The sequence below is a fragment of the Acartia tonsa genome, chromosome 11 (genome assembly GCF_053477335.1).
Source record: "Acartia tonsa isolate MP-2025a chromosome 11, ASM5347733v1, whole genome shotgun sequence".
Lineage (NCBI taxonomy): Eukaryota > Metazoa > Arthropoda > Copepoda > Calanoida > Acartiidae > Acartia > Acartia tonsa.
Window position 1 is genome coordinate 8,066,286 of NC_137270.1, and position 16,544 is coordinate 8,082,829.

Sequence of the window (16,544 nt, forward strand, 5' to 3'; positions counted from 1 at the left end):
TTTTTGTCTGTCAGTTTACCTGTAATTCTGCAAGTGTTTGAATCCATGTTTTTGTCCACTCCACGTGCGTCTCGGATTTTGCTTTCCAATCCTAAATTAAACAAGGATAACAACTTCCATAAGTAGCGAAGCACAAAAAAATCATGGATGGGAATATGGACTTTCAAAGAGCATTTGTAAAATCTAAGAATCACGAAACCTTTCATCGCGTATATTTAAATTTTTAAATATTTTTTTCTGTAGCATGACTGGCAGACTGACGGACCAAGCAAATTAAATACTGGATGCTCTTTGGTCAAGGGAATCTTCACAAACAAATTCAGTTCTCTATCTTTAATAACAGATGAAAAAATCACGTTTCCTTAAAGCGTTAGGGACTGACTGACGTTTAAACAGTGAATTGTAGAGTAACTTTACTACCAAAATTATTTGAAACAACAAAGGAATAATTTTAATAAACACATTTCAACTAGGGGCGCATCTGCTAGAAATACGATAGAAACAAAAACATTCCCATTTTGAAATGTGAGAATCAATGAACTAATGATTCAATGTAATAAACGTTATTAGTTCAAAGTAAAACTTAAAATAAATCTACTATTCCATTCATATTGTATTATAAAACAAAAAGTAAAAACAAAGGTTCATAGTAACGCAGCAAACAATAACCGTTTAGCACAAAAGTGTTATAGAATTTATTAAAAGATAAAATGCTTTTAAATATTCTAATAATCTCCACTGATAGATTCTTACGAATATGCCTAAGATGTAAAGTAGATATACTAGTCAAAACAGACATTTTCTTTTAATGAATAAAAAGGTCTATTGAAAATCTACACCCCTTGAGGCTCCTATCACCAAATCTCCTGTTTCTAATAGAAAATGGATTGAGAGTAGATGGTTTTCCACAATTATAACTGAAACGTTTTAAGTAGCCATTTCTGGCAGAGGACAAATTCTTAATAGGTTGTTATTTATCGCATTGTATTATGGACAGCTTTCCTATGATAAGATTAAAACCAGTTATGTTAGCCCAGAGGGACCGAAAAGTGCCTGTAATACGATGCTAAACATAACTTTTTCAGTGTGGCTGAGAACCGGTTCTAATCTAGAGAATGTTAATGTTTTGATACTGGAAAAGTTTTATTTCTGTGTATTTTCAAAATTTAATTTACTACAATGGTCGTCTCTGTCTTTAAGAATTATTCCTGGAATTAATTTCTGCCGTTCTGGGATCATAATGAGCATTTGCTGTTATTTTACATTTTATAACTCCATTATTATACATCTTATAAAACAAGAACAATAATGTTTATGAGATGCGTAACATTAACAAATACTTTATTTCAAATATCTTATGGTATTGTCAAAAATCAAAAAACTTTTTTCTAAAAACTTAGGACATAGGTATTTGATAATTGTTGTCAAAAAGAAATCGTTTTTTTTAAGTAATAAGTTCTGATAATGATTACCCATAGAGTTGCTATCCAATAGTTATAATAATCATTATGCCAAGTTTAAAATCGATAGGACAAATCTAACATGCCTATATAAAGGATAAGAGCCATTGGTTACAGACTTGAAGACGAACAAAACAGCTCTAAATGTAGAAAAAGTTCGCTGTTAAAAAACTTCTAATACAAATGTAAAAGTACAATAGATTGATATCATAGAATCTGTCGTGTCTATATTCTCACTTTTATACTGACATTGACATTTGAAAACAATTTCACTGAAGAGACGAAAAGGAAAGTAACAGCAACAAGGATGATTAGTTCCAAAAGAATGAAGAAAAAAGATGAATAGAAAGAGAGAGAGGGGGAGGGAGAGAAAGAAAGAAAGAGAGAGAAAGATAGAGAGATAGAAAAGATATATATATATATAGAGAGAAAGATAGAGAAAAAGAGAGAGAAAGAGAGAGAGAGAGAGAGAGAGAGAGAGAGAGAGAGAGAGACAGAGAGAGATAGAAAGAGAGAGGGACAGAGACAGAGAGAGAGAATGAGAGAGAAAAGAGAAATTTTCTAGAGAATTTTCGCATTACAGACAGCTGATAGAAAGACAAATCATTAAAGGATATCTTTGCTTCTAAAAATCCCAGTGAGATCAATACTATTAAATTATTCATAAGAGACAATGTGAAAAGGAGAGGACGAGGAGTCATTTGTATACTTCGCGTAATCACTAAGTTATGTATGTGCCTACGATCCCCCCCCCCCCACCCTAGTACAACAATAATACTTGTGTTAAGGAAAAATTAAGTTTTATTCCCAATGCCAAATTTTAAGTAGCTTAATATTCATTTTATCCATATAGGGTGATATTTTGTGTTTTTAATAACTTTTTTACGAGATCTGTACATTAAGTAAGTCTTCCCTTTTTTAACATTATAGCTGTTAATATGATCTTAAAGGGCACACCCCACCACAATTAATTTTTCCATAGAGATGATACCCTGAAATTAAATATAAAAGTAGATCATTTTAACTTTTATCTACCTACCAGTTACCTATGCCTGCACTTTGAAATCATGAATATTTACCTTGAGAACTCTGTTTGTGTAGAATTGTCCAGCATCGTTCATCTCTTTCACAAAAGGAGCTGGCGCAGGCGATACTGATACCCAACCTAGATAGACAGATAGTTATCCTTATATTAAAGTAACAGGATGTTTGTCTGTGTGTCTGTACCGAAGGATCTCGCTAACCGCTGAACCGATCGGGTTCTCCTTAACAGGGTAGCTTCTCAAAGGTCCCGGGAAGGTTTATAACTATTTTGGGGGAGGGTACCACCACCCTCCCAAGAGAAATTACAATAAAACGAAAAAAATTTAAATATTTTCGCCGCATAATGTCGCTAGCGTAGTTGCGCTGCATAGAGACATGAATTTAACAGCTATTAACATAGACAAATTATTTCTCAAATTAGATATTTAAAATAAAAAAAACATTTAAATGCCACTAGAGGCCTCTAGGGGGCATTGCCGTTAGTGTATAAAGATAGGTATTTAGATAGATATACATATTTCTTTCACCAATGGAGCTGGAGCAGGTAGATAGAGTAGGTATTCATATTTATTTAACAAAAGGAGCTGGCAGGGGTTTGAAAATAATATGTAACTAAGGTATATCGATAGAAAAATAAAGCAAACTTAAAACTCAATAAATAGTCATAATCACAAAAATGTTGAATAAATTGTAAGTTTACATACAACTATATAGTCTAAAAAGTGGAATTTGAACCATTAATGCATTTTTGTTTAAAAGTTTAATCCTTTACTAAATTCCAACACTAACACTAACAATAACATACACTCTCTCACACACACAGACACACACACGTGACACAAACTATGAATGCATGTAAAAATTAGGGAGTGGCCATTTAAATACATGATATATGGTTAATAATAGGGTGGTTATTATTTCAGATTTTTATAAATATGACTCCTTTTATTATTTTATAATTCCATGTACAAAAATAGGCACGGAATGGTCGTTTTGCTGCCGTTTCTTCAAAGTTCTCATTAATAGCAATTTTTTTTTTGAATGGTATTCCAAAAGTACATTTTCAAATACTATTACAATCTTTATAAGGTAAAAAAATAGCTTATCAGGGTTCAATAAAATTAGGTTAGGGCTTTTAATATCTACAAATTTCAATTCGATATGAAAAATGGCTTATAAGCCCTAACTACGTTGTCTTTATTATAAAGTCGTTCAAATAGTTCCATAATAAATGACCCTCTCTAACCAATATTTGAAAGTATTGCATTATAATATGATTATATATTTTATACTTGACTCATATATTGTACATACATATTTATCATGTATTAATATTAAACAAAAAATATTTTTAAGTTTCTATTTAGCTAAATAATGTTTTTAATTTAAGGAAATAAAGTTTGATAACAATTAAATTTAAATGTATTTTAAAAGCGAAGCTTTTCTGCATGTAGGGAAGTCAGTATAGCATATATTAAATACAAATATGATCACTTTTGATAGACTTTTTTTATGATTCCAATGCTACGAGTTGTTTATTTAAAAATAATTTTTAACATCTCTTAAACCCAACTATAATTCAAAGAAGTTAACTATAGTAGATATGTAGTTGAACTCGTTATTTCCCTTTCTTTAATACTATTAGAAGTAAGATTTTTATTGTCCGTCAAGATATCGCAATCCACTAAACTTTGAATTCTCCATTTAGGGAAAGCTCGTCATTTTAGACTATTTTTCTGCTTTTCCCTCCCAAATATGCTAGTGACGTAGTCGTAAGTTGTAATAAAAACTATCAAAAAATAATAAAGTTCCACATAACTAATCATGACGTTTGAATAAAGACAACACCCAACTTAATTATAAGGTCAGCTAAAAACAAGGATAAGTGTAGCCCAATATAGAGAGGCAATTTTAGATGGAATTAAAGCTGCTTTCATACATTCATTTTCGGAAATAAATTGTATGTACTTTTAGCCGCTTAGCCTTTAACTGTATGCCCATACAACAAATAATGATAGTTTAAAGGCTATTTTATGCACTGCTATTATATGTATAACATTTAGGGTTTTTGTTTGTCAATTAAGATCTCGCTAACCACTATACCAATTGGTATCTCCATTATATAGGAGCTTCAAATAGGTCATAAGATAGTGCTATTTTTTTAAAAACTTAGTCTAAGGATAATTTAAGGCATTTTCACTGTATCCCCTAGATGCTTAAGGTACAATCGCCAGTTGTCGATAAAAATTGAGAGGTTGACTTTTTGTTTTATCTATTCACGTTCTTTTTTCCCTCTTTTTTTGTGGATATAATTATCCTTGCTAGATTAAACAATTTAAAATCACTGTGCATTATGAGTGGGTAGAATTTTCTATGCATCACCATTTATTAAAACCTACAACTTAAGGAGGGATACTTATTCCAGAAAAAAAGACTATTTCGCCTCCACTTAATTTATTCATTACTAAAGCATGATGTCTTGTTTTTCTTATCCTAAATATCAAAGATTACCTACTGTTTAATTGTTATTGATTAAAAATTGACTTTTTAACTCATAATTTCACTTGCAGAAAAGAAAAGAAAATAAGTGTTTCTTTATCAACCTTCTTTCCCTGTTAAATTTAGGTACTCAATAAATCAAAATTTAGTTTAGCTTTTTTTTTTTAATTAAGCACTGCTATGCAGAAACTATTTGTAATTAACAAAAACTATAAAATTCTATAACAATTTAACATATGTAGAAAATATATTGTGTTAACTGTCATTGCAGGGTTCAAAATATAAGGGGGGGGGGGGGGGAAGTTCTGACACATTTGCGTAAACCTGGTGTATAGGCTTCATCTTTAGACTGAGAGGATAGGTTATTAGGGATAAAATCATTCTTATATGATGAATTTCCCCCAGATTTAAGATTTTTTGGATAGGCCTCCAGGTTCCGGAGCTCCAGGCCTCCAGGTGGTCTCTTTACAGGTAAAAATGAAATTTTTTTTTTTTTTTAAGAGTTAGATGTCAGCTTATGAGACAAAATATGTATGTTTTTTCTTCAAATATGTGAATAACAATCAAAAAGAAGCATATTTTGTTTTATAAGTTAACCTCTAACTCTTCAAAAAAAAAATCTTATTTTTAATTTTTACCTGTACAGAGACCACCTGGAGGCCTGGAGCTCCGGAACCTGGAGGCCTATCCAAAAAAGCTTAAATCTGGGGGAAATTTATCATATAAGAATGATTTTATCCCTAATAACCTATCCTCTCAGTCCAAAGATAAAGCCTATACACCAGGTTTACGCAAATGTGTCAGAACTTCCCCCCCCCCACTTAACAAATCTTAGGATAAAACATTAGCAATTTTTTTTTAAAAAGTTTATATATAAAGTTGTTAGATATATTTGTTAAGAATGGAATTAAATCTATAGAGGAAAATTGGCATTTTGCGTAGAAATTACTTAAGAATCCTTATAAATTCTTTAGTACAAGAAAAGGGATAGTTTTAATAAAAAAATTCATTAAAAGTCTTAGGTAACAAATTCTGTAATCGTAAATAATATTAAATTAGTGTTTTAGAGTTTAAAATGGGCTAAAATTGCATCTTCACAGGAATAAGACAATGGCCTTAACTTGGTGTACATCCCCAATTTTAATACACAAAATTACCATTTCTGTATATTAAAATTATTGGTTTAAACTATATAAGGCAACCAATCAAAATAAAACAATTGTCCTAAAAGTTGTCAAGCCAACAAATAAGAAAAAGTTTTTTAAAAACTTTGGGAACTAGGTAATAAAAAACCAAATGTCCCCTCCCTATCTGAATCTTGCCCTGGAACATTACTAAACTAACTTCTGTCTTAGTTAAATCGATAAGGATGACAGCATCTGTAAGTAGCGAAGCTTATAATATAAAAGATGTAAGAAAGGCTATTAGTAGTCATTTAAATCTTCACACGTACATAGATAATATTTTTTATTAATGTGAGAAAAACACTTAGGTATATAGGTAGTCTGATATTTAGTATAAAAATTTTAAAATATTGTTCTTGTATAAATAAGCTAATTTGTTTAATTACAAATACTTTTAAATAGTTATCATTCTTGGAAGTTCCCTTAGATTATCCAATATAATATGTTTAATGAAATGCCTTAAATTTGTCAATATTATTATAATAGGTGGAAAGGTATTTTTAATGATGTTAATTGTTAACAAATAATTGCATTTGAATAAGGCTTCAGTTTCATAAGATTTAAAATGTTACAATGCTTTAGAAACATGTCAATAAAAGGATTTTCGCTAAATATTTTTCCAGAAAGTCATAAAAACCGGTTAATAACCGCTGAATTAGAACCGGTTGTAGGCCATACAGAAAAATAATGTATTATATTGTATTGTAGACAATTAAAAGTAATAGAGTAATCCCTGTACTTTTGGCCCGGGCCCTCGGGGCCAGAAAAACTGGTTTAGTAATTTTTCATTTTACTATCCCCAAAAAACTGTCTGTATACGATGCGATAAATGACATTATTATAATGATATTATTTTGTTAATAATTCAAACTTTATATTTTAGCCTTGTTTCCTCATTCTAATATATATTCAATACTTCAAGGGGGGAGGGCATCCCATATTTTTGTGGCTGTAATGTTGAAAAATTGAAGAGGGCTAAATAATATCCATATAATCCCAGTTGACATTCTTTAAATATATATTAGCTTTGCAAACCACGCATTTACAACATATTGTATTTCTTTACTAGCAGCTACGCCCCGTCCAGTGCTAGATGGGTTTAGTTGTTTTCTTTGTTAAAGCTGTTTACCAAAAGTTTTGTTTTATTTATGGCGATTTCTCTTGGAAGGGTGGTACTCTTCCCCAAAATAGCTACAAACCTTCACAGGGCGAAGCTCCCTGTAAAGGAGAACCATTACCGAGATCCTTCTGTGAAAAAACAGACAAAAATCCTGTTACTTTGTTATAAGGATATACGTTCTTGTTGATCATAATTGTCCTTGTTTATTTACTTATCATATTAAACTACAAAGTGAAGTTAAAGTGTGAACATAGAAGCCACAAAATAAAGGCAAAGATATATCAAATGACAACAAGAACTATTTTGTCCATGTGAGAAGTGCAGCTTATAATAGGAAATTATATCTTTAGTAGCGCGGCTGTGCTATAACTTAGGTAATCGTTTACGTCCGTCAATCTCGGTAAATTACTTGATTTTTTCATAATTTAGATAGTTTTCAAAATAATATCAGTACAAAATTCCATACTTCCGCACGCTTTTAAGGGATTCAAAAATTGCTTAAAATCCAGTAAGTTATATAATATATTTTATAAGGATATATTTATGGACAATATTTGACAAAATCAAAATATCTTGGATAAGCAACAATTTTTATGCAATTTTCATTTTCAATATTTTTTTGCAACAATTCATACCTACCCGATTATATGCACATTTAAAAGGTGATGTATTATTGCAGTTAATCTTAGAGAAGCTTCGCGCTTAACATGGAGGGAGTTAAGCTTCATGCCAATGCATAAATATTTCTCATTATTCAATAAGAAATGAATTAAAATACAATAAAAGGATTGTTTTAATTCTGAAATTCTTTGTTTTGCTGATTTTAACCGCCAGAAAATTCAAGAATAGTTCTAAATGTAGTAGGGTAAAGCGGGGCGAACTCGGTGTATTTTTCGGTTTTTTGAACCTGCAAATCGTAAAAACTATTTTTTTTAAATGGGACCAAGACCAGTAGAAAGATCTCGGAAAAGTCGATCAGTTCCTAAAAGGACGTAAACCTAGGACTTTGGGAAGTTTGTCAAAATTGATCTCTAAAACGGCACCGACTTCGCCCCGCCTTGAGGCAAAGTCGGTAGGGCATTTTCAAGCTTCGAAAAATCGATGACGTATTGATTTTATTACAGCATGCCCAAAAGGTAAAAGTTGCTAAATGTAATAAAGAGTATGCACAAAAAAATTTATTTAGATAGGTCAATTTTTTCTACCAAAAAAAATAATTTTTCCGAAGTACGCGAAATTTGACTTTTTTTTCGAAAATTTTTTTGATAAAAAACATAAAAATACTACTAGAAAAAATAACTTTTTATGACTTTAAAGGCCTGATCCTTAAAATTCAGGCAATTTTGAATAGATTTGGCCAAAAAAAAAATTAGTTCTATTAGCAAAATTTCCTAAAAAAATCAAGTTGAAAAAAAGAGAAAAGTTTGGCAAAATCTGTGGTCGATTTTCCAGCTTCAAAAAACCTATGACATATTGATTTAATTACAGCATGCCCTAAAGGTTAAAGTTGCTAAATGTAATAAAGAGCATTCACAAAAAAAATTATGAAGATCGGACAATTTTTTCTACAAAAAAAAAATAAAGGGGGATGTGGAAAATAACCATTTGGGCAGGGGGGGGGGGTTTACTCGAGAACCCTTAGAGCTAGAGGGAGCTAATTTTGGATATAAGCTTCTATGGGGCCAAAGTTACTTTTAAAATTATCGTCGACCCCCCACCCCCCCCCAAATTTTTTTTTTGGGGGGGGGGCGGGTGGATTATACTATGGGATGTTTCTCATAAACGACTTGAGATAAATGGAGCAAACCTTGGGATACAAGTTTTGTAGGCCTATATTTGATATTAGAATTATCGTTGACCACCCACCCACCCCAAAACCCCTAATTTGGGGGGGGGGGGGAGGGGCGGGTGAATTATACTATAGGGTGTTTCTCATAAACGACTTGAGATAAATGGAGCAAACCTTAGGATACAAGTTTTGTAGGCCTATATTTGATTTTAGAATTATCGTTGACCACCCACCCACCCCAAAACCCCTAATTTGGGGGGGGGGGGCGGGTGAATTATACTATAGGGTGTTTCTCATAAACGACTTGAGATAAATGGAGCAAACCTTAGGATACAAGTTTTGTAGGCCTATATTTGATTTTATAATTATCGTTGACCACCCACTCACCCCCAAACCCCTAATTTTTTTTTGGGGGGGGGGGCGGGTGGATTATACTATAGGGTGTTTCTCATAAACGACTTGCAGCAATTTTATTTTGGGTGCTACTCCCTTAGTTTTAGAGATAATTGGATGAAATCTTTTGGGCTGGGTCACTAATTACCCCAACTATTGGTATCTTTAAAAAAACGGCTGCGAGACCGCCGCTCCCGCCGCCCGCCACCATTTACCGCCGCCACTAAAAAAAATTTTTTTATTGCATTTCTCACCGAATTAGGCAATTTGGAATCATTTGAGACCATGTTATTTTTTTCAAAAATTTTTCACCTTACAAGCAACCCTGCGGGGGATTTAGTCATTTTTTTCAAATTCTCAAAAAAAAATAACATGGTCTCAAATGATTCCAAATTGCCTAATTCGGCGAGAAATGCAATAAAAAAAATTTTTTTGATGGCGGCTGTAAACGGCGGCGGGCGGCGGGAGCGGCGGTCCCGCCGCCGTTTTTTTAAAAAGATACCAATAGTTGGGGTAATTAGTGACCCAGCCCAAAAGATTTCATCCAATTATCTCTAAAACTAAGGGAGTAGCACCCAAAATAAAATTGCTGGTATGTCGTGTGATAAGTCACCACATTTCCCCCCCCCCCTTTACTTACAATTTTGTTTCGACTTTTATTTTGGGTGCCACTCCCTTAGTTTTAGAGATAATTGGATGAAATCTTTTGGGCTGGGTCACTAATTACCCCAACTATTGGTATCTTTAAAAAAAACGGCAGCAGGACCGCCGCTCCCGCCGCCCGTCGCCATTTACCGCCGCCACCAAAAAAATTTTTTTATTGCATTTCTCGCCGAATTAGGCAATTTGGAATCATTTGAGACCATGTTATTTTTTTCAAAAATTTTTCGTCTTACAAGCAACCCTGCGGGGGATTTAGTCATTTTTTTCAAATTCTCAAAAAAAAAACATGGTCTCAAATGATTCCAAATTGCCTAATTCGGCGAGAAATGCAATAAAAAATTTTTTTTTGATGGCGGCAGTAAACGGCGGCGGGAAGCAGGAGCGGCGGTCCCGCCGCCGTTTTTTTTAAAAGATACCAATAGTTCGGGTAATTAGTGACCCAGCCCAAAAGATTTCATCCAATTATCTCTAAAACTAAGGGAGTAGCACCCAAAATAAAATTGCTGGTATGTCGTGTGATAAGTCACCACATTTCCCCCCCCCCCCCCTTTACTTACAATTTTGTTTCGACTTTTATTTTGGGTGCCACTCCCTTAGTTTTAGAGATAATTGGATGAAATCTTTTGGGCTGGGTCACTAATTACCCAAACTATTGGTATCTTTAAAAAAAACGGCAGCAGGACCGCCGCTCCCGCCGCCCGTCGCCATTTACGGCCGCCACCAAAAAATTTTTTTATTGCATTTCTCGCCGAATTAGGCAATTTGGAATCATTTGAGACCATGTTATTTTTTTCAAAAATTTTTCGCCTTACAAGCAACCCTGCGGGGGATTTAGTCATTTTTTTCAAATTCTCAAAAAAAAAACATGGTCTCAAATGATTCCAAATTGCCTAATTCGGCGAGAAATGCAATAACAAAAATTTTTTTGATGGCGGCTGTAAACGGCGGCGGGCGGCGGGAGCGGCGGTCCCGCCGCCGTTTTTTTTTAAAGATACCAATAGTTGGGGTAATTAGTGACCCAGCCCAAAAGATTTCATCCAATTATCTCTAAAACTAAGGGAGCAGCACCCAAAATAAAAGTCGAAACAAAATTGTAAGTAAATTGGGGGGGGGGGGAAATGTGGTGACTCGTCACACAACATACCAGCAATTTTATTTTGGGTGCTACTCCCTTAGTTTTAGAGATAATTGGATGAAATCTTTTGGGCTGGGTCACTAATTACCCCAACTATTGGTATCTTTAAAAAAAACGGCAGCAGAACCGCCGCTCCCGCCGCCCGCCGCCATTTACCGCCGCCACCAAAAAAAATTTTTTTTTATTGCATTTCTTGCCGAATTAGGCAATTTGGAATCATTTGAGACCATGTTATTTTTTAAAAAAATTTTTCACCTTACAAGCAACCCTGCGGTCCCGCCGCCGTTTTTTTTTAAAGATACCAATAGTTGGGGTAATTAGTGACCCAGCCCAAAAGATTTCATCCAATTATCTCAAGGGGGGGCCTAATTCGGCGAGAAATGCAATAAAAAAATTTTTTTTGATGGCGGCTGTAAACGGCGGCGGGCGGCGGGAGCGGCGGTCCCGCCGCCGTTTTTTTTAAAAGATACCAATAGTTGGGGTAATTAGTGACCCAGCCCAAAAGATTTCATCCAATTATCTCTAAAACTAAGGGAGTAGCACCCAAAATAAGTCGAAACAAAATTGTAAGTAAATTGGGGGGGGAAATGTGGTGACTCGTCACACGACACACCAGCAATTTTATTTTGGGTGCTACTCCCTTAGTTTTAGAGATAATTGGATGAAATCTTTTGGGCTGGGTCACTAATTACCCCAACTATTGGTATCTTTAAAAAAAACGGCAGCAGGACCGCCGCCCGCCGCCATTTACCGCCGCCACCAAAAAAATTTTTTTTTTATTGCATTTCTCGCCGAATTAGGCAATTTGGAATCATTTGAGACCATGTTATTTTTTTCAAAATTTTTCACCTTTCAAGCAACCCTGCGGTCCCGCCGCCGTTTTTTTTAAGAGATACCAATAGTTGGGGTAATTAGTGACCCAGCCCAAAAGATTTCATCCAATTATCTCTAAAACTAAGGGAGTGGCACCCAAAATAAAAGTCGAAACAAAATTGTAAGTAAATTGGGGGGGGAAATGTGGTGACTCATCACACGACATACCAGCAATTTTATTTTGGGCAATAAAATTTTTTTTTTTTATGGCGGCTGTAAACGGCGGCTGGCGGCAGGAGCGGCGGTCCAGCCGCCGTTTTTTTTTAAAGATACCAATAGTTGGGGTAATTAGTGACCCAGCCCAAAAGATTTCATCTAATTATCTCTAAAACTAAGGGAGTGGCACCCAAAATAAAAGTCGAAACAAAATTGTATGTAAATTGGGGGGGGAAATGTGGTGACTCATCACACAACATACCAGCAATTTTATTTTGGGTGCTACTCCCTTAGTTTTAGAGATAATTGGATGAAATCTTTTGGGCTGGGTCACTAATTACCCCAACTATTGGTATCTTTAAAAAAAACGGCGGCGGGACCGCCGCTCCCGCCGCCCGTCGCCGTTTACCGCCGCCACCAAAAAATTTTTTTATGGCATTTCTAGCTGAATTAGGCAATTTGGAATCATTTGAGACCATGTTATTTTTTTCAAAAATTTTTCGCCTTACAAGCAACCCTGCAGGGGACTTAGTCATTTTTTTCAAATTCTCGAAAATAATATGGTCTCAAATGATTCCAAATTGCCTAATTCGGCGAGAAATGCAATAAAAATTTTTTTTTTGTCGGCGGCTGTAAACGGCGGCGGTCGGCGGGAGCGGCGGTCCCGCCGCCGTTTTTTTTTAAAGATACCAATAGTTGGGGTTATTAGTGACCCAGCCCAAAAGATTTCATCCAATTATCTCTAAAAATAACGGAGTAGCACCCAAAATAAAAGTTGAAACAAAATTGTAATTAAAACGGGGGGGGGGAAATGTGGTGACTCGTCACACGACATACCAGCAATTTTATTTTGGGTGCTACTCCCTTAGTTTTAGAGATAATTGGATGAAATCTTTTGGGCTGGGTCACTAATTACCCCAACTATTGGTATCTTTTAAAAAAAACGGCGGCGGGACCGCCGCTCCCGCCGCCCGCCACCGTTTACAGCCGCCACCAAAAAATTTTTTTTTATTGCATTTCTCACCGAATTAGGCAATTTGGAATCATTTGAGACCATGTTATTTTTTTTGAGAATTTGAAAAAAATGACTAAATCCCCCGCAGGGTTGCTTGTAAGGTGAAAAATTTTTGAAAAAAATAACATGGTCTCAAATGATTCCAAATTGCCTAATTCGGCGAGAAATGCAATAAAAAAAATTTTTTTTTGGTGGCGGCGGTAAATGGCGGCGGGCGGCGGGAGCGGGGGTCTCGCAGCCGTTTTTTTTAAAGATACCAATAGTTGGGGTAATTAGTGACCCAGCCCAAAAGATTTCATCCAATTATCTCTAAAACTAAGGGAGTAGCACCCAAAATAAAATTGCTGGTATGTCGTGTGATGAGTCACCACATTTCCCCCCCCAATTTACTTACAATTTTGTTTCGACTTTTATTTTGGGTGCCACTCCCTTAGTTTTAGAGATAATTAGATGAAATCTTTTGGGCTGGGTCACTAATTACCCCAACTATTGGTATCTTTTTAAAAAAAACGGCGGCGGGACCACCGCTCCCGCCGCCCGCCGCCGTTAACAGCCGCCATCAAAAAAATTTTTTTTTATTGCATTTCTCGCTGAATTAGGCCCCCCCTTGAGATAATTGGATGAAATCTTTTGGGCTGGGTCACTAATTACCCCAACTATTGGTATCTTTTAAAAAAAACGGCGGCGGGACCGCAGGGTTGCTTGTAAGGTGAAAAATTTTGAAAAAAATAACATGGTCTCAAATGATTCCAAATTGCCTAATTCGGCGAGAAATGCAATAAAAAAAAATTTTTTTTGGTGGCGGCGGTAAATGGCGGCGGGCGGCGGGAGCGGCGGTCCTGCTGCCGTTTTTTTTAAAGATACCAATAGTTGGGGTAATTAGTGACCCAGCCCAAAAGATTTCATCCAATTATCTCTAAAACTAAGGGAGTAGCACCCAAATTAAAATTGCTGGTATGTCGTGTGACGAGTCACCACATTTCCCCCCCCAATTTACTTACAATTTTGTTTCGACTTTTATTTTGGGTGCTACTCCCTTAGTTTTAGAGATAATTGGATGAAATCTTTTGGGCTGGGTCACTAATTACCCCAACTATTGGTATATTTTAAAAAAAACGGCGGCGGGACCGCCGCTCCCGCCGCCCGCCGCCGTTTACAGCCGCCATCAAAAAAAAAATTTTTTATTGCATTTATCGCCGAATTAGGCCCCCCCTTGAGATAATTGGATGAAATCTTTTGGGCTGGGTCACTAATTACCCCAACTATTGGTATCTTTTAAAAAAAACGGCGGCGGGACCGCAGGGTTGCTTGTAAGGTGAAAAATTTTTTTAAAAAATAACATGGTCTCAAATGATTCCAAATTGCCTAATTCGGCGAGAAATGCAATAAAAAAAAATTTTTTTTGGTGGCGGCGGTAAATGGCGGCGGGCGGCTGGAGCGGCGGTCCTGCTGCCGTTTTTTTTAAAGATACCAATAGTTGGGGTAATTAGTGACCCAGCCCAAAAGATTTCATCCAATTATCTCTAAAACTAAGGGAGTAGCACCCAAAATAAAATTGCTGGTATGTTGAGTGACGAGTCACCACATTTTCCACCCCCCCAATTTACTTACAATTTTGTTTCGACTTTTATTTTGGGTGCTGCTCCCTTAGTTTTAGAGATAATTGGATGAAATCTTTTGGGCTGGGTCACTAATTACCCCAACTATTGGTATCTTTAAAAAAAACGGCGGTGGGACCGCCGCTCCCGCCGCCCGCCGCCGTTTACAGCCGCCATCAAAAAAATTTTGTTATTGCATTTCTCGCCGAATTAGGCAATTTGGAATCATTTGAGACCATGTTTTTTTTTTGAGAATTTGAAAAAAATGACTAAATCCCCCGCAGGGTTGCTTGTAAGGCGAAAAATTTTTGAAAAAAATAACATGGTCTCAAATGATTCCAAATTGCCTAATTCGGCGAGAAATGCAATAAAAAAAATTTTTTAGTGGCGGCGGTAAATGGCGACGGGCGGCGGGAGCGGCGGTCCTGCTGCCGTTTTTTTTAAAGATACCAATAGTTGGGGTGATTAGTGACCCAGCCCAAAAGATTTCATCCAATTATCTCTAAAACTAAGGGAGTGGCACCCAAAATAAAAGTCGAAACAAAATTGTAAGTAAAGGGGGGGGGGGGGGGAAATGTGGTGACTTATCACACGACATACCAGCAATTTTATTTTGGGTGCTACTCCCTTAGTTTTAGAGATAATTGGATGAAATCTTTTGGGCTGGGTCACTAATTACCCCAACTATTGGTATCTTTTAAAAAAAACGGCGGCGGGACCGCCGCTCCCGCTTCCCGCCGCCGTTTACTGCCGCCATCAAAAAAAAATTTTTTATTGCATTTCTCGCCGAATTAGGCAATTTGGAATCATTTGAGACCATGTTTTTTTTTGAGAATTTGAAAAAAATGACTAAATCCCCCGCAGGGTTGCTTGGAAGGCGAAAAATTTTTGAAAAAAATAACATGGTCTCAAATGATTCCAAATTGCCTAATTCGGCGAGAAATGCAATAAAAAAATTTTTTTGGTGGCGGCGGTAAATGGCGACGGGCGGCGGGAGCGGCGGTCCTGCTGCCGTTTTTTTTAAAGATACCAATAGTTGGGGTAATTAGTGACCCAGCTCAAAAGATTTCATCCAATTATCTCTAAAACTAAGGGAGTGGCACCCAAAATAAAAGTCGAAACAAAATTGTAAGTAAAGGGGGGGGGGGAAATGTGGTGACTTATCACACGACATACCAGCAATTTTATTTTGGGTGCTACTCCCTTAGTTTTAGAGATAATTGGATGAAATCTTTTGGGCTGGGTCACTAATTACCCCAACTATTGGTATCTTTTTAAAAAAACGGCGGCGGGACCGCCGCTCCCGCCGCCCGCCGCCGTTTACAGCCGCCATCAAAAAAAAATTTTTTATTGCATTTCTCGCCGAATTAGGCAATTTGGAATCATTTGAGACCATGTTATTTTTTTTTGAGAATTTGAAAAAAATTACTAAATCCCCCGCAGGGTTGCTTGTAAGGTGAAAAATTTTTGAAAAAAATAACATGGTCTCAAATGATTCCAAATTGCCTAATTCGGCGAGAAATGCAATAAAAAAATTTTTTTTAGTGGCGGCGGTAAATGGCGGCGGGCGGCGGGAGCGGCGGTCTCGCAGCCGTTTTTTTAAAGATACCAATAG

The 16,544-nt window shown here is 35.9% G+C and overlaps 1 protein-coding gene across 1 annotated transcript in view; it reads right to left on the bottom strand.

Annotated features, from left to right (window-relative positions):
* Positions 1-16,544, bottom strand: part of capt (adenylyl cyclase-associated protein 1) — a 29,008-nt gene that overhangs the window by 6,439 nt on the left and 6,025 nt on the right. The window contains exons 4-5 of the mRNA XM_080176240.1: positions 2,540-2,625; positions 20-91 (exon numbers count right to left, since the gene is read on the bottom strand). Coding sequence (XP_080032366.1) covers positions 20-91; positions 2,540-2,625 — 158 coding nt within the window. The remainder of the gene's footprint in view (positions 1-19; positions 92-2,539; positions 2,626-16,544) is intronic.